General features: G+C 46.2%; 2 protein-coding genes across 2 annotated transcripts in view; both read left to right on the top strand.

The window, feature by feature from the left end:
• Positions 1 to 606: 606 nt before the first annotated feature.
• wls (Wnt ligand secretion mediator) lies at positions 607 to 19,608 on the top strand. The gene is made up of 12 exons (XM_035423774.1): positions 607 to 874; positions 5,409 to 5,681; positions 9,638 to 9,762; positions 10,148 to 10,309; positions 11,248 to 11,384; positions 13,090 to 13,258; positions 13,656 to 13,753; positions 14,985 to 15,048; positions 16,833 to 16,976; positions 17,231 to 17,314; positions 17,420 to 17,573; positions 18,433 to 19,608. Exons 1-12 carry the CDS (start codon positions 769 to 771, stop codon positions 18,540 to 18,542), a joined length of 1,626 nt encoding a protein of 541 aa, XP_035279665.1. The 5' UTR covers positions 607 to 768; the 3' UTR covers positions 18,543 to 19,608.
• Positions 19,609 to 22,471: 2,863 nt separating this feature from the next.
• gng12a (guanine nucleotide binding protein (G protein), gamma 12a) overlaps positions 22,472 to 23,351 on the top strand; it is a 57,928-nt gene continuing 57,048 nt past the window's right edge. The window contains exon 1 of the mRNA XM_035422743.1: positions 22,472 to 22,838. The gene's annotated coding sequence lies outside the window, so the exon portion shown is untranslated. The remainder of the gene's footprint in view (positions 22,839 to 23,351) is intronic.

A 23,351-nucleotide genomic window follows, 5' to 3' on the forward strand; every position in this document is an offset into this window, starting at 1 on the left:
GTCCGGGCCGAATGCAAACTATCCAGAACAGAGGACCTGATTGGCATTTGTCATGCTAATTCACTTCCCGTCCTGGGAAATTGCCCGTTTATCCGTTTCCCAGAACCCTGTCTGGGATTCAGGTAAAGAGGGATTAATAGGGGTGCTTCAACTGATATACTCTCCTAACGTCTTTGGTGTGAGATTAATTCTAAATGGTCAGTTTACAGGCTAAATTAACACGCAAATACTGCAATATAGTCATTGTAAGGTCACGCACAATCGCCCATCGACAATCACTGGCAATATTCCTCTGTTGGTTTATAATTAACGGTATATGATTTGGCAAGTTGGCGCATGCAGATGTTAAACAAACATGTATCTGTGCAGGAATGTGTTATCTGCGTTGGTGGAAGTTAAAAAATATTGTCGCACAAAAGGGATAATTTACATAAAATCTCATTTGTGACCGCAAAATCAAAATAATTCGAATCTGGAAGAAAAGCGATTTGGAGGCTGAAAAAAAAAAACGTCCCGGAGAACTATATAGACAAGCAATTTACCCGTGGATACGTATACTCCACTGTTCAGAGCTCAGCGGGCGCCTGCCGCTTTCAGGGCGGTCATGTGATTATTCCTTTCCCCCTATAGTTCTCCTTTAAAAAGCTTGAAGGCAGTAGAGAGCCAGCTACTCTTCAATCTCAGGCTCTGGCGTGGCTGGATGTGGGCACACGTCTGTCGGAGTCACCTTAGTTTCTTTTAATTACAAGGCTTCAATAAACTTTAAAAATGGCCGGAGCAATTATTGAAAATATGAGCACGAAGAAGTTGGTGATTGTCGGAGTTATTCTGCTCTTATTCCAAGTGTTTTCCTTCCTTGTTGGAGGCTTGATTGGTAAGTTGAGCTTTATTCATTTTAATGTTCTCCCGTGTTGGATCCTTTGTTAGCTGTTTGTTACAGTACCATCGACTCGCTCCTGCGATCTAATTGGTACTCTATTGTGAATCGAGACCTTGAGCTGCGTGCGACTGCGAGAGTGTTTCGTTCTTTGTAAAGCCTTTTTAAAGATGGAAAAGTTTTGGCCTAGTTTCAGCAGTTAAATTTCGATTGTTAAGGAAAGACATCTCGAGCACGGTGGCTGATTCAGTTAAAAGTTGTAGCATGGATTTAAGTTTGTGTAGTGTGTGCCCTAGCTAACACTGTGGCTTTTGAAGGAGCGTTCTGGATCATGTTGTTTTCTCGTCATTTCCCCCGGCCACATTTGAGTTGTCCCCGTTTCGTTGCTAGCATTATCGGTGGGGTGGAGTGAGAGCAATTCGTGGATTTTTCCCACTGCAGAAACCGAAGTCCTTTTCTTCCTTTGCTGTCTCAAACAACACCATACACGAACAGTGGTTCTACAGAAAAGATAGTGATCCTTACGCAATAATAAAAAAATAAAAAAAACTTTTGTAACCTTGAACTGGACGGAGGAGACTCCATTTCATTTGGATAAGAACTTGATCTTGTATCAATAAGTGCAATGTTTTAAACATCGCAGACATTTTATTAGTGTGTGGTATATCACTGTCAACTCGATTTTAATGTCATCCATCAGAAGCCAATACGTGAAACACCTCTTACGATTACCTCCAGTCATTTGTGTACGTTGTAGTGCACCATGGTTATTGAATTTGCGATTTGCTTATCAGTAGGGAGCTTGTTAACTGGTAAACCGGTGGAAACCGATGAAGGAAATTTGTTATAAGATGGGTGTGCGTTTTGGGAGATGCAATTGGAATGAAGCTCTAAATGAATAAATGCATGCATTATTAAATTAACAATATAATGTATTATTATGCTTATTATATTACAAATATATGTCTGAACATGGTAGCCTATCCATTTGGAATGTGATGTAATTAATATAGTTTTTTTTATACTCTTGAAAATTAAAGTTGTATTAAGTTTATTGTGTTAAGTTACTGTTCACCTTTCGAAAAACAAGTCCTGCCACCATAGGACGTTGTTGCATTATCCTGAAATATTTAATATGCATGTAAGACTTAAATCTGCTTCATTAAGTAACTTGGATGCGTGGATAAATGTGTCAGTGGGGAAAAGCAGGGAAATTATTAAAATTCAGGTTCTCATATCCTTTTGTCTTGGAACATTTGTGGTATTAGTTGTAAAGGCCAATTGATTAATAAAAGCCCTGGTTAGCACTTAAGTTATCCATTATCTCACTGGAAAGGAATTTGAAGGCATTGAATTGTTAAAAAAAAAAGAAAAAAAAAAAAAAAAGTGAAACCCTCCCAGATATAAAGTAACTGAGCAGTACTCCTCTTCCCTGTGTTCTCCCCTGGGCTGATCTTCACTGTTCAGTTTCCCCGAACCGCTTGCCTGCTTGTGCTGTATATTACTTGTGCCTGATCCACGTCCTTGGTCTTCCTGAATAATTCTCCTTTCTACTCTCATCTACTTGAATTTTTTCCTGTCTATATTTTATTTCCTGTTGTCTCTGGGGCTGTAGCAGAATTTCCCGATTCTTGTGTGTGTGTGTATGTATATATGTGTGTCTGTGTGTGTGGGGGTGTGTGTGTGTTCATTCTTGGGGCATGGTGCTTAATCATCTAAGTGCTGCTCGTCCCTCCTCTTGGAAGGCCTTGGTGCCAGTAGGCTTTACATTCAGCGAGATGAGTGTAACCTCCCTCCCTGCTGGAGCGCGAACGGTTAAGACTGAACCAGTTGACGTATCCTTTGGGGTTCTTGGCCGGTCAGCGGTTGAAACAAAGGTGGAAAAGCTGCGGGATTGCAGCGCTCCAAGACGGGGGCTGAGTAGCTCGAGGCCACAGGCTCCTTCCTGTCTGTGGACTGTAATTGGCAAGATTTTCCCCTTGTGGCGTCCTATGACTCGCTAACCTGAAATCAGTTATTTTTCTGTTGTGGCTTCCTGTTTTGGGTAGGTTCTGTGGTTTTGTTGAGCTTGATACTTGATAAGGTTTGATTCACGTTTTTGCTCTGTTCAGACCAGGTTACTCTGCGTCGTTTTAGGACCGTTAGAAGTGTCCTCACATAGATAGAAGGGGACGTTTGACATTTTGTTCCTGCCCTTCACACGGTACTCTTCGCGAGATGTTCCTCTCCGGGAGAGTTGGGAGTGCTCCCAGTTGCCTCGGTGGACGCGGCAGAGTCTGGATCCCCGGTGATAAATTAGCCTGGTCAGGTCGTCCCCGCCTGCGTTTGATTTAATGAAGCCGAATGCCATTGTGTTTGCTCGGTGGCCGGTGGCAGCCTGGGTAATTGAGTAGAAAGGCGCACTGCTGTCCCTGCTATCGGGCGACTTCGACGCTGCGTGAGGTCACTGAGGCTGAGGGCCGCTGTCGTTGTGGATACATTGTGCTCTGGCATTCCTGGGTCAGCGGCTAATTCGACCGCAGCAGGTTCCGGTTTGGTAAATTCCACATTCCTTGTTATTTATTAAATTTTTTTTTGACATTGTTTTGGCTGGGCACTTAGAGGGCATGTTCTTTTGCGCCGTGGAAGAAAGTGACTCCTCCACCCGCAAATGTGTATTTCTGCAAGGTGAGACGGAGTGGCGAACCTGTTCTTTAAAAGGTTAGTCCTTCTGTGAGGTGTCGAGGACTTGATGTCTGCAGTGTATGTACATGCTGGGGTGGATACAAAATGGAGGCCCTCTGCTGTTTTAAGTGTCCCGATCTGTAAATAATTAGATGTGACTCCAACAGCTAATGGGAACCATCTGTCAAGAGTGTGGTCCAGAAATCTGGGATGTTGGTTAGATCTTGTTTTTTTTGTTTACTGGTTGGTTTTGAGGGGAAGGCGTTTTTTTGTATTTGGTGATTGTGCTGCTACTCTCTTGAATTTGTCCAGTAGGACTTTAAATAACAAGTCACTGGTAACTTAAAAGGCAGAAGGAATTTACCTGAGTGTTTTATGTTTGCCGTGTTCTTTAGTGACCCTGTTTCCCATGATCTCATTTTGTAATTCAATTAGACCGTTGTGCTGCAGGAATTTCTGTGCATTACGATATTGCTCTGAACATGGTTCCCCAGCTGCGCGCTCAAAATAATTCCCCCGTGGTCTAGTGCGAACATGCCTCTGCGATCCCCTATTCTTATATTTCCAGCCTTTGCCATCTGACGAGACATGAAAGCAGAGCTGCGATCTGTCCGTCGAAGCCCAGGGCCAGGGCCTGGTTGTCATTTTCTTCTTTTTTTTTTTTTTGTTCCCGGTCGTTTATGGTCTTCAGGTGTCCCGAGTGACGCAGAAATAGTTCCATTAGCTGACAACACAACGAGCGCCCGCACCCCCCTCCAGGAAGTTAACTTCAGAGGTTCTGGTGCTCTCTAATGTCGTTGCTTAGATCTTGTGCCACGGAGCGAATGCATTTGATCTTTTTTTTGTTCTTCTTCCTCGCGGTGCTTCGGGAAATGGGAGCTTGTCTCGTCTTGAGAGACGTGAACGAGCCGGTTCCCTGCCAGGTGCTTGTTACCGTAGTGCCCGTGGTGGAAGTTTATGCTGTGATTTCTGTTATGAATTTCCCTTCCTCAGTGTTCCTTTTCTTCAAAGCATCCATGCACTAATGGAGGCTTGCCTGTGCTGGCGGGAATGTCTGGGTCTTACTTTGTTTCAGTTGTTCGTGCTAATGAAGAGATGTGTTCTTTGTCTATTTAACAGATGTGTATTAGCGAAATGGAATTCTAAGGTGTGATTTGGGTGTTGCAACTTGCAGGGAACATTGTTCTCTTCAAAACAAATACACAACACCATGTGTAAGTTGGCACATGTCAGTTTACTGCACTCTGTCTTTGGAAAGGTAATTACAGTGCAAACATTAGTGATTTTTCTCAGCTGTCAGGGTAGACCTTTGGGGAAAAAAAAGCCAGGTGAAACCCAAAACCACGCCTACCTGGTTACAGGTATGGTGTGTTATAGCAGTCTCTGAGGAAGAGGCTCAGCTTGATGAACAATGTCAAATTTGGACAAAAATTGTGTGCTGGGGTGTTCTGTGGGAAGCAGGTGGACTGCTGGAGCGTGAATGTAAGGGTGGTCTTAAAACTCAGGCTAGCAGCAGGCTTGAGAAAACTGGGTGGATCAAAAGGCCTGTTTCTTTTTTCTTTTTTTTTTTTTTTGGTCGTCGGCAGCGTAAACCTTTCTGCTCAGGAATGCGGCCAGTGTTCCACCAGCCAATCACGGCGTATCTGCTCCAGTTCCACTCTTGCCCTCCGGCGGTGTTTACGCTCCGGCGTGCTGTGGGACAAAGCTGCTCTCCGCCGGTGTGGCATCACAGACCTGTCTTCCATGTTTGTTTGAGAAGGAAATTTCTGGATTAAGGGAGGGAGAGGAGTGTGTGGTGACACCTCGATATGACTGACCCTGCCGTTAATCCCTGTTTTTTTCCAACATCCCCCCCCCATCCCTTCAGCTCCGAGCCCTACCACCGCGGTCCACTACATGGCCACCAAGTGCGTCGATGTTCGCAAGAGCCAGCAGCGGTCCAAGTGGTTCATGCCCTGGGGCCCGAACCAGTGCAACAAGATCCGCGACTTCGACGAGGCCATGGTGAGGATGATCGAGGCCAACGACATCGTGTTCGCCGTCCACATCCCCCTGCCCAACAAGGAGATGAGCCCCTGGTTTCAGTTCATGCTGGTCATCCTGCAGTTCGACATCGCTTTCAAACTCGTCAACCAAATCGGTAAGCGATGGCCGTCTGGTCACCTTATGCTGCTGCTCTCCTCTGTTAGACTGTGAGTTTTCCCCACTGCAATCATATAAAAAAAGGTGTGTGCTTGAGTCCTGCCCCTTGTATTAGGTCTCTGTTGCTGTCACAGTCTTGGACTTGGGTCATAGCCACACAGCAAAAAAAAATGCAGGCCTCGTGTGCCTTGCGGGAAGCCCTGCTGATGCTACGGCTCGCGGCGTGAGCTGAACGCGTGAACACCCAGAGGAATTCCGCCCCCGCTCCCGCAGCGAAGCGGCCGTCTCCGCACATGGCACGAGCGTAACAATGATGGATGCACCGTTTTCCCCGCAGTAGTCCTAGGGGCCCCCCGACTTGCCAAATAAAGGCTTGTTTTTAAACTAGGCGAGGGTGTAACCAAATTGAGCTGTAGTGTTTTGCTTTTTTAAAATTGGAACTTGATGACCAGAAGATTGTGCACATTTTAACCTGTGTCTTCATTAGATGTTCTATTTCACAGTCTTCCTTTCCTTCTCTAGTCCCATTTCTATAGACGGCCTCTGAAACATTAAGTATGCTGGCATGGGAATGCCTTTTACATGTTTAGTTGATTGATATAATTAATGCATCGCTCTCCACTGATGGGATGGTTTGCCCTTGTGGTGAATATTATAGCGAATGCCAGACCAGAAATAGCTTGGAAAGTGTTGGCATCCATTAAAGTGAATTGTATGTGATCACTAACTGCCATTCGAGAGGATGTGATGGCAGACCGAGAGACCAAGGGAGAGAGAGGAGGAGGAGGAGGAGGAGGAGGAGGGCAGGGTGGGGGGGAAGCGGAGAGAGATTTTTCAGCCACTCCTCAAAGGAAGTTCCTGTGCTGTGCTGTCTGCCGTAATCCGCCTTTTCCTTGTCTAAACAAGATTGTGGGATTGTTACACCCATAGCACAGTGAATATTTTGGCCATTTTCGTTCAGAGGACATTCAGAGGGTGGGGGGATTGGCGGTAGCACAGAGCTGCCTTTCAATGGGGGGATTAAGGGATAACATCGGCTCTTAATGAAGGGGGCGACGCCGCCGCTGCCGCAAGGCTCTATGGGAAAGCCGCTGGAGGACGGGCTCCTGCGGTCAGAGGAGCCCCAAAGAGGAGCATGCTGGGTAATGATGGACTGTTTGGTGACAGTAACAAACGTAAACGGTTTAATGCTGGATGATTCAGGATTCATGAGAGCGGCATGAAGTGGGTTTTGTGGAAACTGGCCTGTCATCAGAAGACTGGACGAATCTGGGCATGACTTTGCGATGGTTCTCCTGAGCAAAGAAATGAATGGTATTATAAGCATGTCTACGGTTTACGATATTACGGTTCTATCCTTTTGGTAAACTAGTGAATACTGCAATCAAAAATAATGTCTGACATCTTAATTATGGATAAGCATAAAGAAAAATGTGCATTACCTAGTTCCCCCCCACATGCACCCCTCCTCTTGATCGTATCATATGAATATTACAGTTCTCTTATTACGGCTTAATGACTTCCACTGTGGAAGTAAAAAAACGTTTTGCTGCTGGTGAGAAGCGCTTTGATTCCTGGTGCTTGAGGAGCTGCCCTGCTGTGTGTTTGCTGTAGACACGGTCAGCAGGGCTGCCGAATGGTGCCCCCCCCCCCCCATGCTCATACCTGTCCAGCTGCTGCTATGTACCAGCCTGCTCATAGCAGCTGGGGCAGCCTCCTCAGATCCGCTGCCAAAAAAAGCTCCGGCGTGGCCCTCTAGCCTCCATGCCAGTCTGTAATGAAGGCCTCGCAGTCGACAGAGCGCGGTCTCTCTTAATGGGAGCGAAGGGGAAAGCTAGTTATGTTGCAAATATTTTCACGGTGCGCCAGGGATGCTGCGTGGGGTTTGTGGTCATGTTAATTTGCGTCGCTAAACCGGTTTCCTCTGACCGCGTGTGACCGTCCTCCTATAAAGAATGCTGTAATTTTATATGGTCCTTGTGACCAGGTTTCCAATTGACGCTAATGAGGAGAAAATAAGTAGATACTCTTTATTTTTTCAACACTGCATGAGTTCAGCCCGACAGAGGATTGAATTAATTGATGAAAGAGGCAACATAACTGTAAACAGAGCCTCCAATCCCCTCTCGGCGCAATAAAGCCGGGCTCCCTGAAATGAATACCCCGGCAACAACCAGCCCTGGCGGAGGTCCAGCAATAACACAGCTGTTGAAATGGCTTAGTCGCCGTGGCGATGGGCGCTGCGCTCGACCGGAATGCTTGTGTGCAGTAAGCTGACATTCAGACTCTTGGCAGAGGGGAGTGGGGTTTGGGGGGGAGAGATAGTGGAGAGAACCCACCCCCCCACCCCCCTCCCATTCCCCAAATCCTTGTTCTGACCACAGATTTTTTTCCCCCTCTCTCTCTCTCTCTCTGGCTTGTTTCATAACAGCACAAGAGTTCCTTTAGAAATGTGAAGTGCGGTGGCGTGTCTGTGCAATCCGATCTAAACCGGGGCTGGCGGTTTGGCAGCCATGCCTCAACCCCAAATGGCATCCCGGGGCGGTGCGGGGTGGGGTGGGACGCCGCTGACGGATGAGCCAGAAATGGGGCCTTTTTTTTTTTTTTTTTTTTTTTTTTGTTTAGGGGGGGGGGGGGCTTTTAGCACTCCCACTCTGTCTCTTTATCATTCTGTGCCTTTGAAGGGAAATGGAGGGAGTTTAGGGTTAGAGCTGTGAATGCTAACGTGGGCGTTTTGGCTGCTCGGCCCCTTTTGTGAGGGGAACAAGTGAGACCCTGCTGCATCTAAGTCTGTGTGCTTTCCTGTTTTTTTTTTTTAATTTATCTTAAAGATTATGTTTGAGGAAGATGGAACACTTCCTTTCCTTTGGTGCATTCTGATAACTGGGTGACACAGTCTTGAAACTTTTGGGAAGGGGGGAGTGGAAGAGTCACATGACCAGACCTCAGTTTTCTTCTCAACTGATCATGATTTTTAAATTACCATTCCTTGTGTTTTTATGGAGACTCAGGTAATGATGCGTTACCTGCCCGAGCAGCTTAACACCCCCCAATATTAACGCTGAGGGTGATGTGTGTGTGTGTGTGTGTGTGTGTGTGTGTGTGTGTGTGTGGGCACGTCATCTGCTCTCTCTCCAAAATGTCAGCTTGTAGATTGGCTGCACTGAGCGTGTCCTTTTCAGCGTTTACACAGGCCCCCGCTGGAATTCTCCCTGAAGGCCAAGGCTGCGTGTCAGTCATCAAGGACTCATTTTATTTCTGGGTCCCCTGTACTTCTTAAAATGTGTTTTTAATTTTCAATTTTCTTATTAATTTGGGATGCTCCATTTAAAGTTTAAGCTCACCCCACTGCTCTCAGCTGGGAGATTGCAGACTAGTGCACAGGCCCCCTCCCCAGTAGCGCACAGATTTGCTACTGCTTGTCTCTCTGCTGCCCATCAGCATTTGCTCCTGAGGCCTACAGTTGTTTCACAGCTGGATTAATTAGGTGGCAGGTGTCTGACCAGCCAGAGGAGTGCACTGGTGTGCATTTGGGTGGAGGGCACCCTGATGATTAAAACTGCCTCCCTGAGATAAAACTAGTCTACTGTGTGCTACCATGGAGGATTCACAGCCATAGTTGGCACTGGGATGGTCAGCATTTAGATTCTGGACCATTGGACCATCCGTGTACTTCTGTAGTATTGACTTAAAGCTAGCCATTTTTATAGCCATTTCTGTGCTCAGTATACGAGAAGTCTCTAAGTTTTAAGCTGGAAGTTGTGTTGCAAAATCATGTTGTCGCAACGTGTCACGCGCATGTTCTCTCTTGTTTTTGAACAGAAGTTACATTTAGATATTGATTTTAACATTTTTGTATTACACAAAATACTGTGAGAAATCGGTCAAACAGCTAGGTTTATCTGTGTAGCCCTTCTGTTATCTTGGTTGCTAAGACCCTGATGTTTCGTGCAGAGGACGGTGCAGTGGTCACCATCGACGTGGGCCTGGCGTACCGAGATGACACCGTTAGCGATTGGACAGAGATGGCGCATTCCATAGAGCAGCGGAAGCTGAGCTGCAACTTCACGACCCCCAAGGTTAGCAGGCTCGCGTTAGCGTGCTAATCAAAATGACAAGGATACATTACAAACCACAACACATTATCCAGTGTACTGTAACATAGTATTACGTGCTAATTTGTAATGCTTGTGCTTAGAATGGTCATTGAAAGAAATGTATGTAAAATAGAGCACTATTTTACACACAACACTATCAATACTGATTTGAATCCACACCACAAGGCGATTTTAAAAGAAAAAAAATGTATATAACCGGGCATTCACAGAACATAATTGCAAGGGTATACGGGGCAAAGAGAGTGCGGTATGTGGTGCAGAACTGCAACTGTGCCGAGACGACCAGCGTTTTCACACGTACTCGTCCTTTCCGACTTCTCTGACCGACTCCGCGTGCGCCCCGCAGACGTTCGAGAACGAGGGCCGGTACTACGAGTGCGACGTCCTCCCCTTCATGGAGGTGGGGAGCGTGGCGCACAAGTACTACCTCCTCAACATCCGCCTTCCGGTGAGCGAACGCAAGCGGGTCAACGTGGGCATCGGGGAGATCAAGGACATCAGGCTGGTGGTGAGCCCCAGAAAACGTCTTCGTTTTGGTTTCGTTTTTTAGCACTTCCAGTTTCAGCCGTCAGAAAAGAAACCGCGCGTATCGTTCTCCTAACAGCGTGCTTATGATAAAGTATCGGAGCCTTCTGTTGGGTTGAGGGGGGGGGGGGGGGGGGGAGGGGGAAATCCACCCTTGTCTTGTAATACAGGCAATCCAGTCAGGAAAACACTTCACAGTCGATCCAATTATAAGGGTCTTTATTCCTGCAGATGGAGTACTCCTGCTGACTGAGTCAACACCATGTTAAAGGATCGTTATTATGCCCTCTCAAAGAGGCTGTGTAACCATGTGCATGTGTCAGGACCAAGGACACCCACCTCATTAGGTAGAAAAGTAAAACTTCATTTCCCACCGTGCAGCTACACACTCCCTTTTTGTTCTTGGCTCAAGGCCTGTAGAACTTTGTGGATTGGCCCCGCCCGATGATATATTGGTACTTGACTCACACGGTTATTCAGCCAGCCCTGATCGAATGGGGAAAATAACAAGCAATGTTGAATGGGGCAGAGTGCACCATTTTATATAACCTGTAATATAAGATGAGAAATGTAGTGTGTGTAGACTACTATGCAGTGATGACTGTGCATAAGGATACGTATTGTAGAGTCAGCATTGTGTTATGAATTAGTGAATCACCCCACCATACTGTATTGCAAAAATTGAATTTATTAAATTAAATAAGTCTAGGGTGAATCCAAATGATGACATTAATGTCTATTATGTGTACATCAAATGGGGCTGATTGGGGAATTTTTGTCAAGCCATTTATGTGGAGTTTGTGCTATTCTAATGGAATGAATCAGTCTAGAATATACTTCAGTCAATTTAATGACTGTAGCCATTTCCCACAGTTGCTGTCATAAAGAACAGCATAAAATGGCGGCTCCCTTTCCCCACAGGGCATCCATCAAAATGGGGGCTTCACAAAGGTGTGGTTCGCCATGAAGACCTTCCTCACGCCCAGCATCCTCATCATCATGGTCTGGTACTGGAGACGCATCACACTGATGACACGCCCCCCTGTCCTGCTGGAGAAGTAAGACTTTTTTGGGGGTGGGGGTTAACTGCCACTAATGTGTGACATTAACTGCGTTCTGTCTCTGCCAACACGTTCCTTCTGTGGTGTCATGTGCCTGAGTACCAGTGCACTGAAATGTTGACACACAACGCTTATTCCTTGCGGCATTGCACGAGGTGCATTTTCCAGTCGATCAGCATCTTTTATCACTGGCATCTGCGCTTTCGGATGTTTAGAAATTAAATACTCAATATAGCAGACTACATATTCGCAATCTCGAACTTCGGCTTTGAATTTGAATTGTATGAATGTCGAGAGCTGCTCTAAACTCAGTTTTGAATGCTCGCAATGCGCGGTGACGCATCAGGGAGGTATTTTGTGCTTTTAGGCTGGCCTTATGACGTGCACTAGTGTTTCCCATTATCGCTGTGTGATGTGGGACTGCGCTGCTCAGAAGCCCAATCTCTCTATAAAGTGAATGAATGAAAAAAAATAAAAGCTGGTGATGTGGATCACTTCATGTGTGTGTGTGTGAGAGAGCCAGACCTTAGAGGTGGTGGAGCAGACTTGATCTTGTTACACGTGGATAAGCCTTTTTACACAAGCACTCATCCTTCCTTCTGCCTATCAGCTAACGGCTGGAGTTTCCCTAGAAACACGAGGGCCCTAGAGTTGTGTCCTCATGGAGAACGTGTGGGGGGGTGGGGTGGGGGGGGAATTATTTTTTCATGTTGTGAAAGCTTCGGCGGTTGTCTGATGTCGTGCTGCTCCACCGAGGCACCATGACGGAAATCGGAGAGCTTTCTAAACTCGGCAGAGGGGGGAGAGAAAAAAGAAAAACGTGGAAAAACGAGCTTGCGTTTCAGGTGCTCCCTGCTGTAATATACTGTGGGAGCGGGGCCAAAATGGCGTTCCGCTCCGCACAAGCAGGGTATTCGAAAGACATCGGCATTTGGATAAGCCTGAATTTGTCTGAAAACGGTCTGCGTCACGGACCGTAGTTTGTGTTTCAAATTATAGCCCCCTTGTGTTCCTGGCCTTGGCTTGCGTCTTGAAAATTTCCATGGACAGTTAATCAACTTTTGGGTCTGTCTGCAAAAGAGCTGGGCTTTTGCCATATGGTGTCATTGCTCAGTGAGTTCTCAATCCTCTCCTTTTTGATAAACCGTGTGAATCGCCTGCTGCGTTTTGGATGAATTGCATGCTTTCATGGAAACGATAGGTCTGCAATGTACGCCGCATGGTTCCCGGGAGACCAATTTGCTTGCCGAACCAGCATGCGAGCGCAGCAAGATTTGTGTCTGTGAGGTTCCTGTTTTTGGGAGTGATTTGGGCGGGGGGGGGATGGGGGTGGGGAGCTTGTGGATTAAGAGCTGAGGAAGCCCTGAAGCCTGTCCTGTTTGAGCCTTACTCCTTTCAACCCCCCTCCTCACCTTCCCTGTGAGTGCGGGACATTCCTGGCATACCAAAGCAATGTGGTATCTCTCTCGCTCTCTTTCTCCTGCGTGCCGCGGCCTTTTCAGCTTTCAGTTGGCTCGAGCTGGAATGCGATTCATATTTCGGGATTTGATTTGAACCTAGTTGCCACCCTCCCCTCCCCCCTTTCGTCTGGCTACTTACGATCTCACTCAGGTAGGCCCAAAGCAGACCCCAGTTCTATCTTTAATTGTCATTCGTGGAGATCTGTTCATCGTTTGTCTTTCCCTCTGTGCGTGTTCTCCAGGGTGATCTTTGCTCTGGGGATCTCCATGACCTTCATTAACATCCCTGTGGAGTGGTTCTCCGTGGGGTTCAACTGGACCTGGATGCTGCTGTTTGGGGACATCCGGCAGGGCATCTTCTACGCCATGCTGCTCTCCTTCTGGATCATCTTCTGTGGAGAACACCTGATGGTTTGTGTTCCCATCTCTGACTCAATGCTGTACGTGATACAGGCCTGCCTTCAATCCAGTTCTGTCCTTAACTTTTGACTTCCCAGTAAAAGTGAGTGGTTTTTTTTTTTTTTCTTCACAAACACAGTATAGCAAGTTCAGGAATCAAGTTCTCAAGGAAGGAGTTGAATTGAACTGTTGCATTTAGTTGGAAGTCTGAGTTAAGGGCAAATGTTGATTTAATCCAGGCCACATTCTCAATCTGCTGTTTCTATGCATTTTGTGTAGAAATGTATCAAAATTGTCTTGGCGAGCGCTTCATCTGTCATCAGTTTGAGCTTTATGATTGAACCTTCCCCTGGAAATCTTCGCCTTTTGGTTTCTTTCCTGATTTGGTTCTTCTCTCCTTTTGCTACAGGATCAGATGGAAAGGAACCGTTTTGCTGTGTACTGGAAGCAGGTTGGGCCCATCGTCTTCGGTTCCTTCTGTCTGTTCATCTTCGATATGTGTGAAAGGTGAGCTCCGTTCCATGTCTGGAGTTACTTATTGTTAATCGCATGGGGAAGAGCATGAGGAAAATGTGCGGTTAGCCACTGAAGACCAGTGACCATCTACTTTCTGTCATGCATCCAAAAACTTTTAGTTTGTTCTGTTTTCAAAGACGCTTATAGTAATGTACTTATGAAAGCTAATAGATCTGTGTTGGTTGAAATTAATTTGAGCATGTATTTCCTATGTGATTGATTTGTTGTATGATTGTGTGTGGATATATTGTAATCCTATCGACACTGTAGCAGAGGTGGAAAAACTGATGACACTTGAGAAGGAAATAAAATTCAAAAGAGCAGGTGGTACAGGTTCCTTTGCATAAAGGACGAATTGTGGCAGTTCACTGTGTGCCAGTCGGTCTTGCTGCCGCCCCAGTGATTTATGGGTAATTCGGGAGAAGGTGGCAACTCTGACACAGATCAGACAGATTAATGGCACTTGGCAGTGTGAGCCAAGCAGGGCAGTTAAATGAAAGTAAGGGGCTGCTCCCTTTTGCGAGTGATGTCACTCCCATCCGCGGATGAAAATGTCACCCAGCAAATCCGGCGGTTTTAAATCAAGCTGGCAGCCGGTGGGGTAGCTGGCCCGGACCTCTCTGAGATTGATTTCCTTCGCTTTTTGAAGCTTGGCAAGTCTCTGGCGCAACGAGTCTGAATAGGAGTCTCCCTGTGAGCATGGGACAGACCCACTGTGCAAACCTAAGCAGACTCCATACAGAGGAGCCTGGCAGCTTGGCTTATAACACTGTGTCAAATTTGGCTTGTTTGAAAGATCCCTCACCTCACTATTGCTTTTTCTTTTTTGTTCAGCAGACAGTTATTCAGAGAAACTTGAAAGCTTGTTTGCGTTGGTATGTTTCCCGTTAGAGAGTTTGTGGAGCCAGCACTAAATTGTCGGCTGTGTTGTACAAGACTGACATTCCCATGCGAAATATCACACTTCACTATTACAAAGGGTTTTTTGCGCAGACCGTCTTATAGATCGTTCTCGGACCTTGGACCTCACCTATAACGTCTTTTGATTTGGCATTCTTTCACTGAAGGCATTCCAGAACCAGGTGGTGCTTTTTTGGGTTTGAAAGATCTGTCCTGGCAGTGTTCTTGAAGTTACACCAGTATTAAAACGTAACAATGTTGGAAGATATTCCTGTAGATTATATTATAGAATGTAATTTTATTAAACTTTTTTCCTTTTCAGAGGGGTCCAGCTGAAGAATCCCTTCTACAGTATCTGGGCGTCAGACGTTGGGACGGAACTTGCTGTATCCTTTCACCCGGATAGTTGAGGCTCAGATCTTTACCTGGCCCTATTCTTCATTCTCCAGAGAGGGGCATTCTTTTGAGGCTAAAAGATACTGGTTGCGTTTATTTTATTGAAACGCATATTTTCAGTGTTTTGTTTCTGCCCTACAAAAACAACTTTTTATTTCAGCTTGAATGATCCTCCATTTCAGTTTGTTTCAGTTTGGGTTTATTCAGAAACTCTAGCAGAAACCACTCTCATAACCAAACCGATTAAGTGGTGTAGGTCCACGAGCTCTCCAAGATTTAGTCCTGAAAATAAAATGAATTTCTTTTTTAGTTGTGATGGATGGATCAAATTCAGTTTTTTGAACACAGTATTATCATCGGTTTCTGTATGTGAGCAGTTGTAAAAGGAGCTCTGTCTTTAAGGAGCCCGCTTGCTCGGGGAGGGGGTGGGGGTGGGGGGGGCTCTGCCAGTACGTGCATGTCCCCCCCCCCTTTGTTTCTGCACATCCCCCCCCCAGCCCGGGGGCCGTCATGTAGCGGATCTGCATGCAGCTCGCGCCTCTTCCCTCCCGCCACCGCCGCCGCCGCCGTTTGATTAATCCGCTGGAGCGCCGCTGACGACGAGCCGGCGAATCCCAGCTGAAAACCGGCGGGCCGATTTAATGCAAGTTTAATTAGCACTGCGCGCCCCCCAGCGCCAGCGCCCCCCCCACACCCTCCCACCCCCCCCAACAAAAAGCCTGGTTTCCGAAGGGCTGCGTGTCTCGCCAACGCAAACGGCTCCTCCCCTCCACCCCCGCGTTTCGGCCCTGTGAAAAAGAGAAGGCCTTTTTCTTCTGCCAGCCGGCCGGGTGGAACGCGACGCGTTTGTTTTTTGCGTTTGACGCGTTTATGAGGATTCTTCCTCCTCGGCCGCGGGCCAGACGAGCGGGTGCCGTTGGGTCAGCCGCGCTCCCAGCTGCCTTCGGGTTCTGTCACCGAGCCGAGAGGAGGCGGCCCGATTTTAGCGGCGGTCGGTGCGAACAAGGCGGCTCTGTAACACCCCGTCCCCCACCCCCCCCCCCACACTCCTCTGCTCCCCTCCCCCGCCCTGGTCCGGTCTCCCTCTGCTCCTCTGGGAATGCCCTCTTCGCGCCGCCGGAGTGGAATGATGTGTTCCAGCTCGCTCTCGCCTGTCCTGCGTCAAAACCCCCGCTGGCGGAAAGACCTCCCCGTCCGCCGTGCTGCTGAAGCGGGGTGTTCCTCCTCTCCACTCTGCGCTCGCCGCTCTGTGCTCGTTTATATGACCTGCGCCGCGGAGACCGCTGCAGCACAGGCGGGCGAGTGCAAGTCTGGGCACGAGCGGGAATGGCTCCGGTCCTGCTTCTCCTCGCATTACCCTGGCTGGTGGGCGTCGCTCCCCTGTGGATTGGCGGTCATTCAGTATTTAGTGTTTTTGGAAAGGGGCATGGGTGCCGTCAGACCAATTCTGCAGCTTCACAGCTTCTAATTAAGCCAACCACGGATCAATACGCACAGGAAAAAAGATCTGTGGGGTACTGCATTTTGATTTTGTGAGTTCACTATTTATGATTCTGAGTGAATAATGGAAAAGCCTGGAGATCCACTGGGAGTTTGGAGCTTTAAAATCAGCAACAGATTTACACCCAAGAAAACAAGTGACTGCACAATTGACTGCTTTAAGTGCAGAGTAACAGTGAAATCCAGTAGACCCTCCGGCTCTACAGGACTGGGGTTGCCCAGTCCTGGTCTAGGGGTGAGCGATCATTGGAGTTCTCCTTGACTGAACCTGCAGATGGCCTTCATCATTGTGGCCGGGATATGTGCCTGCCTCTACTTCCTCTTCCTGTGCTTCATGGTCTTCCAGGTCTTTCGCAACATCAGTGGGAAGAGGACCTGCCTGCCAGCCATGTCCAAAGCCAGGCGGCTGCATTATGAGGTGGGGGGGGGGGCAGTGAAAGACTACTACTTCCTGTGACTAGACTCAAATTGTTGCTCTTCCCACTTTATGGGTTGGCTTTCATTCCAAGTGGTGTCTTGCAAACCTTTTGTTTTAGAATGACATTAAAATGTGTCTGCCACTGGGACAATCTGAAAAGAGCAGTCTGCCTTGCGATTGGATCTGTAGGATGAACTGTTTTATGTTTCAGCCACGTTTGTCTGTACGTTTATGCCGTGTTGTGCCGTTGCCAGGGCCTCATCTTCCGGTTCAAGTTCCTGATGCTGGTCACTCTGGCTTGTGCCGCCATGACGGTCATCTTCTTCATCATCAGCCAGGTGAGCCAGAAGGAATCACTCCAATTTGGGGGGGGGGGGGGCTGGGGCTGGCTTCTGGCTTTAACAGAGCCAAAATAACTGGGCGTGTGTGTCTGTGATTGGCAGGTGAACGAGGGCCACTGGCACTGGGGTGACTACACCGTACAGGTGAACAGCGCCTTCTTCACCGGGATCTACGGCATGTGGAACCTCTACGTCTTCGCCATCATGTTCCTGTACGCGCCCTCGCACAAGCGCTACGGAGACGAGCAGTCCAACGGTACGCTCGACCGCCATCAACGTCGTCCTCCTCTGTTGGCACTTCAGCACGGTCTTTTCCCATTGGTGGAGTGATGGAGTAGCACATCCCTTCTCACTGGGGGTTCAACTGGCAGTATTATTTCCTGATTGTGAGATGAAGTAGCTGCATTTGCCAGACCCTCTTTTTCGGAGCGAGTGCGTATACATCGATTTAGGCAGTGAACAGAGCTCATGCCAAGTCATCAAGTATACATTTTTTTGCAACACTTCAGTTTGAAGTATATAAAAGCAGCACTTCAGTATGCTAAGTAGATATACACGTATATAAAACATAAAATCTACTGGAAAATGATGCATGTTTTAATTACAGGTTGTTGGTGGATCCCTGATTTGCTCTAGCCAGGAGGGTTTTGGTACATGGTTGCTTTGTTTATTTTCCCCCCCACCCCACACCCACTGTGGAAAGAAAATCAGCTGCTCCTTTAGCCCATGAGAAAGGAGTTTCTAATGTAGACTTTGCTTGCTTCCAGAGGTGGTTTTTAATGAAAAACTTTAATCTGACGGTTCAGGGATTTCCTTCCTCCTGGAAAGATGCTGATGATCTTGAGGGGTGTGTTTCTGGATCTCAGGATCTCCTCAGCAGCAGGCTACTGAGGACCAATCACAGACCGGAGAACCTAACCCCCCCCACCCCCCCTAAAAAATATAATAATAATGCCCAAGGTTATGGTCATCATGTGAAATCACACTCCAGATCATTTAGTGCCATCTCTCCCATGTTTCGGAGAGAGACTGAACGTGAGCACCTGACTAAGGTGCAGTGCTTGCACTGCTAGTGTGAACATTATGCGCTGTATAAGTGTCTTTGTGTCACACAGGTGATCTGGGTGTGAACAGCGGGGAGGACATCCAGCTGACCACCACCATCACTCACGTGGATGGCCCGACTGAAATCTATAAGATGACTGGCAAGGGGGCCCAGGAGTAGAGCCTCCATTTTACTTCACTGTGCTCTGACCACCCACTCCCGTCGCCCTTACCGTTGTTCAACAATTTAAACTTTTATTGGTACTTTTTTTTTTTTTTTTTGTCCAGGCATTGCAAATACGATTGCTTTCATAATCCAATCTATGAACAGCCCTGGTACTCTGGAACAGGTAAAGCATTGGTGTAAAAACTATTTATCGCAGGACCGCACATTTCTGATAAAGGCCAGCTTTTATAAAGGCTGTCTGTCTGACTTTCCGATTTGATTGGGTTGTTAAGAGGGATGTAGCACCACCTGGTGGCAGATGGAGGGAAAGAAATGGCACAGTAGTCTGTGGAAAACTGCTTTTTTCTGAGTCTTTAACTCTCTCCTTGTCTGATGGAAAACTGTTGAAGCTCTCGGGGTTGTCTGGGAAGAAAGGGAACACTGAGAAGCAGAGAGTTCTTATTTTGGGCGTGTACTGGCAGCCTGTCTTCCATTCAGTAATGTTTGAGAAATGGGCAGTTTCTTTCTTTTTTTGGTTTCTCAAATATTTGACATTCACCTGATACGTGTGTAACACAATTTTTTTAAAAGTCGACCACACTTTTTTGTGTAAAATTTGTACTGCAGGCATTTCAATATCTTCCACAATTCACTGTAACTATACAACTCAATGTGCAGACTTTGGTACCTCTGTACATTATATTGTTGCCACTTTGGTATCAGAAAGGAACTCCCCACCTCATGTCCTATGTATGTACTTATGGAGCTCTGTATTATGCTTAAAACTACTGAGTTCATTAAGGTCACAAAAAAAGGTGTGGGATCTTTGGCACTGGGCTTGAGTGCATGGATGTTCTGAAGGTCTTCTATAAACACTATGCTCATTATGTTATGATGTAGATATATTTTTTTATAAAGTGCTCATTTGTATGCTTAGGGAAGACTTGCATTTAGATGTATCACCAGTTGTCAGTTCGACGAAATTATCTTTTCTGGATGTTAAAAAAAGATGTTTGTATGACACGTGAGTGTAGAGTTTTGCTTTTTATGCTAATTTAAATAAAACTTTTACTTCATGCTGCTTTTTCCTCAAATTGCACTAAGTATATTTACTGTGATTTTCCAAATACATATGTTTCATTCCTAATGTGGTCAAGTGTTGCCACAACAAGAAACTGCAGAGTTTGTTTCATTTGTGACATTCCCTCATTGTGAGCAATACATAATTTAAAAAGCTGAAGAATCGATGTGTTAACTGGCCTGGGCTGTGTATCAGTGGTGTAGTAGCGGCACCTAGTGGTGAGAACTTACAAGTAATTTATACATTAACTCCTCAAGTTGGGAGGGACCAGGGGCCTCACAGGGTGGTGCACAATTGCCCTGAATGTCACAGAGGGAAGGAGGGTCTGAATCAGCATGTTTCTTCCAGTCTCACTGTGGGGAAAACTGATTCTTGTGAAATTGGGTGCTGACAGTCTGCCCTTGGCAGCGGTATGTGAAATGCACAATATGGCTCTGCCTTTGTACTGAAAGGAGTGGTAGCTGACTGGATATGCTTCAGAGGAGTGCGCTCGTTTGTCCGGACTCTCGGGAATCGGCAGTGGACATTACGGTGGTGGGATGGGTCTGCAACAGTGATTGGGCACTCAAAATTGTAAATGGAAAAAGGATTGGAAAAAACAAACAGAAACCTTCCATTGTGAAGACAGACGTTCCCACCACAAGGTCACTAAACTGACATGCATCCAGAATATAGATTTTATGAAAAATGTGGTTTGACCTAGGAGGGATGCAGAGGTGCAAGGTGAGCACTCTCTTGGGAAGTTCTACAACTAATCAAGGGCTTGATTCGTTGTATCAGGTGTGCAAATACTTGGATCTGGCTTGGGGTCCCCGAGGAGCGGTTTGGGAACCATTGCCATGGGGAGGGGATGCTGAAGCCCCTGTTATTAAAATCTGTAATCACGTTACAGGGCAAATTGCAATAGATCAGCCTCCCCCCCCCCCCGACCATGTTCCTGGAGGTTTACTGTCCGGTAGGTTTTCATTTCAACCCTAATTTGGCACAGCCGATTCTTCTAGTTCGCAGCTCAACAAGATTTCCAAAACAAGATGTGTTTTGTTAGGGTTGGAGTGAATGCCTACAGGATCTCCAGAAACAGCTGTTGGTCAGCCCTGCAGTAGTTCTGAATCCATTATATCATGACACACTAGAGAAGGGGGCTGGCCTCTAGAGGACGTACTTGGACATGAATCTGTTCAATCTGCTCCAGTTCAGATGTAGGTCATCGGACGCTAGTAGCTCACAAACACAATACGGAGAAGTTACTACCAAGATAAGATGACCTTTTTCTGTTTCACAAGACCTTGAAGTTCCGCTGGGTAACTGAGAACCTATTACTTCTGAATGCACCTTAAGCCAGCGTGCTCTTTTTCTCCCTCCTGTTCTATTATCCGCAATGTATTCGAGTAATCGCTTATTGGAGTACCACCTCAGAACTGTTGTGTGTGTAGTTTCATCTTTCATCTCTTTATAACTACTCCGTTTAACGTGGGAATCCTCTGCATTTTCAAGAGGACTGGCAGGTGTTTCTCTTTAACTGGCAGAATTATATAGTAATTTAATACCGGTGTCTCCAGGGCGAGTAGAGTTCTGCTGCCATGTCTCTTCCTCTGTCTTTTTTTTATTTTTTTTTTAGTCTGTCTCATCAATCCTCATTTCTGGTGCAAACCAGTTTTGCATGAAGTTTGTTTTAAACTCGGAACATTTTTAGAAGTAATATGCTTTTAGCTTAAATATGACCCATTTATGGAAGAAGAATCCAGGTACTATTTGTTCCTTGTGTTGTAACGCATACAAACCAATACAAATGCATATTATTTTAAACTGCATAAAGCTTCAAAATCCATTTTCGACAATGAACCTATCAAGTGAATTAGCTTTACAAGGAAAATTCATAAAGCCTGTGAGTGGACTTTTTCCTCTTTGAGTGGCCCTAGGTGCCCTTATATAAACTATACTGTTTCATCCCTACCCATTGCAGTGCAATAGATTCACAGACAGTGTCCTGCTGAAAATTCCAGCTAAAAACAGCAGGGATTCTAAAATGGTCTCTGTCGGTCATATCTGGTCCGTGGGTGGTTAAACTGGTCGAGTAAGATGGTGGCTAAACCGTCAGACTAGCAGATATAGGCTGGTCAGATTGTGAACAGCTGGTTAAATTGTCCAACCAGCCAAAACTCGTTTGACACGCCTGGGGTGTTTTAAACTGGGATTTTCAGCAGGGTGGTGTTTGTATCACTCGGCCATCTCTCCGTACTTATTATGCTGCTGCTCTCTTCAAAGCCGATGTCTGCTCCTCAATCGGCCATTCATATCCTAATAAAGGGGATAATCAGCGTCTGCCTCAATGTATTCTTTTAGAGGTTAGCTGCCAGGTGCACAGTACAGTCCTTTTATAATGCGACAGATTTAGGGTTCCCTTGATGAAGAAGGTGCGTTTTTATTGTGACAGTTGTAAAGACGTTATGGGATAATTATTCTAAGTGGCCCTTCATGCTATAAGGCACGGTGACTGTCAGGGAGACTGCTTACTTGATGTTCACACCTGCGAAGGTTCCACCGGGTATCGCTGGCTCGTCAACTGTTAAAATGTAATTATTTTTCAATTCTAATTCTTTAATGACAGAGCTTATCAAAGATTACACACTACGTAGCATTTTTGTTATACGAAAAGGAAACCCAAACAAACAAAATCCACTTGACTCATTTGCGTAGATGCCACAAACCCTGGTCAAAAAAGTTTTATTTTTTGTTTCATTTACATACTGTCTTCAAACCGCTACAAAATAATAGCTGCAGTTTCGTAAATGCAACTGTTGACATTTATACGGGGCTTTGTGGTTGGGGGAAATGTTGATTCAATTCACACGCATTCACAGACAGAGGGCGCCCAGGATGTGGAACAGAAAAGATGAACGGATGAAAACCTCCACCGTTCCCACCATTCCGTGTCTTTAGGCGGAGCGGAGTGAAAGGTCGTCTCTCCTGTCCAGCCGGTGAAGCGAGTACAGTTGATAGAAGTGTGAAATAAACGAGAGCATGCAACGCAGTCTGAGAAGGGCATAAGTATTAAGAAAGGTTTTCAAAGAGCTCACGAACACGTTTCCAGTTTCGAAGACTGTAAGCAGCTCAAAATTGTCAGTTAAGGTGTCGAAGTACAGCTTGGTTCAAGTATCGTAAAGGTCCCTTATACCACTCTACGGGTTTACAGAAAGTCCACCAGTACTCACGGTGACGCTCTAAACCAGGTAAGTGTTCAGACGGAACAGTACGAGCTGGCTGTATTTGGAATTAAAGTGAAATAATTACAATTTTCAGTGGAACTGGATGTCAGTGGCGTTTTATCCTACTTGGTGAATGTGTTGCGCGTATACAGCAAGTGATCGAAACAATAGCTACGCGTTACGATTGTTGTGGATTAAATGTAAATATGGCCAACTCTTATGAGTAGGGACATGATACGTTTATGGCACGCCGGCCATAAACGCCAAATGCAATTTTAGACCCTTTGTTTTAGTGTAAATTTTGCAGTATATGCATTTGTTAACGATGTATCACTTTAATCATGTTTTTTATTTAAGACAACAAGCAGTTGCAGTTATATACTAGGCTAAATAGTTAAATTTAGCGAACTGTGTTGGTGATAAATTATGTGCCAATTTAACAGTGTCGTTTCCGGGAGTATGCTTAGTGTCTGGAAAAATGCTCGCTAAATTGTATTTAGTCTCAGCAATAAGTAACAATGATAATTAAACATTAGC

This window comes from Anguilla anguilla, chromosome 6, assembly GCF_013347855.1.
Source record: "Anguilla anguilla isolate fAngAng1 chromosome 6, fAngAng1.pri, whole genome shotgun sequence".
NCBI lineage: Eukaryota > Metazoa > Chordata > Actinopteri > Anguilliformes > Anguillidae > Anguilla > Anguilla anguilla.

Bases quoted from the DNA above. Each gene is read 5' to 3' on its own strand.
- wls (XM_035423774.1), top strand. From the start codon at position 769: ATGGCCGGAGCAATTATTGAAAATATGAGCACGAAGAAGTTGGTGATT. The intron at 5,682-9,637 runs GTAAGCGATGGC...TGTTTCGTGCAG, and splicing joins CAAACTCGTCAACCAAATCG to AGGACGGTGCAGTGGTCACC. The intron at 13,754-14,984 runs GTGAGCTCCGTT...TTTCCTTTTCAG, and splicing joins ATCTTCGATATGTGTGAAAG to AGGGGTCCAGCTGAAGAATC.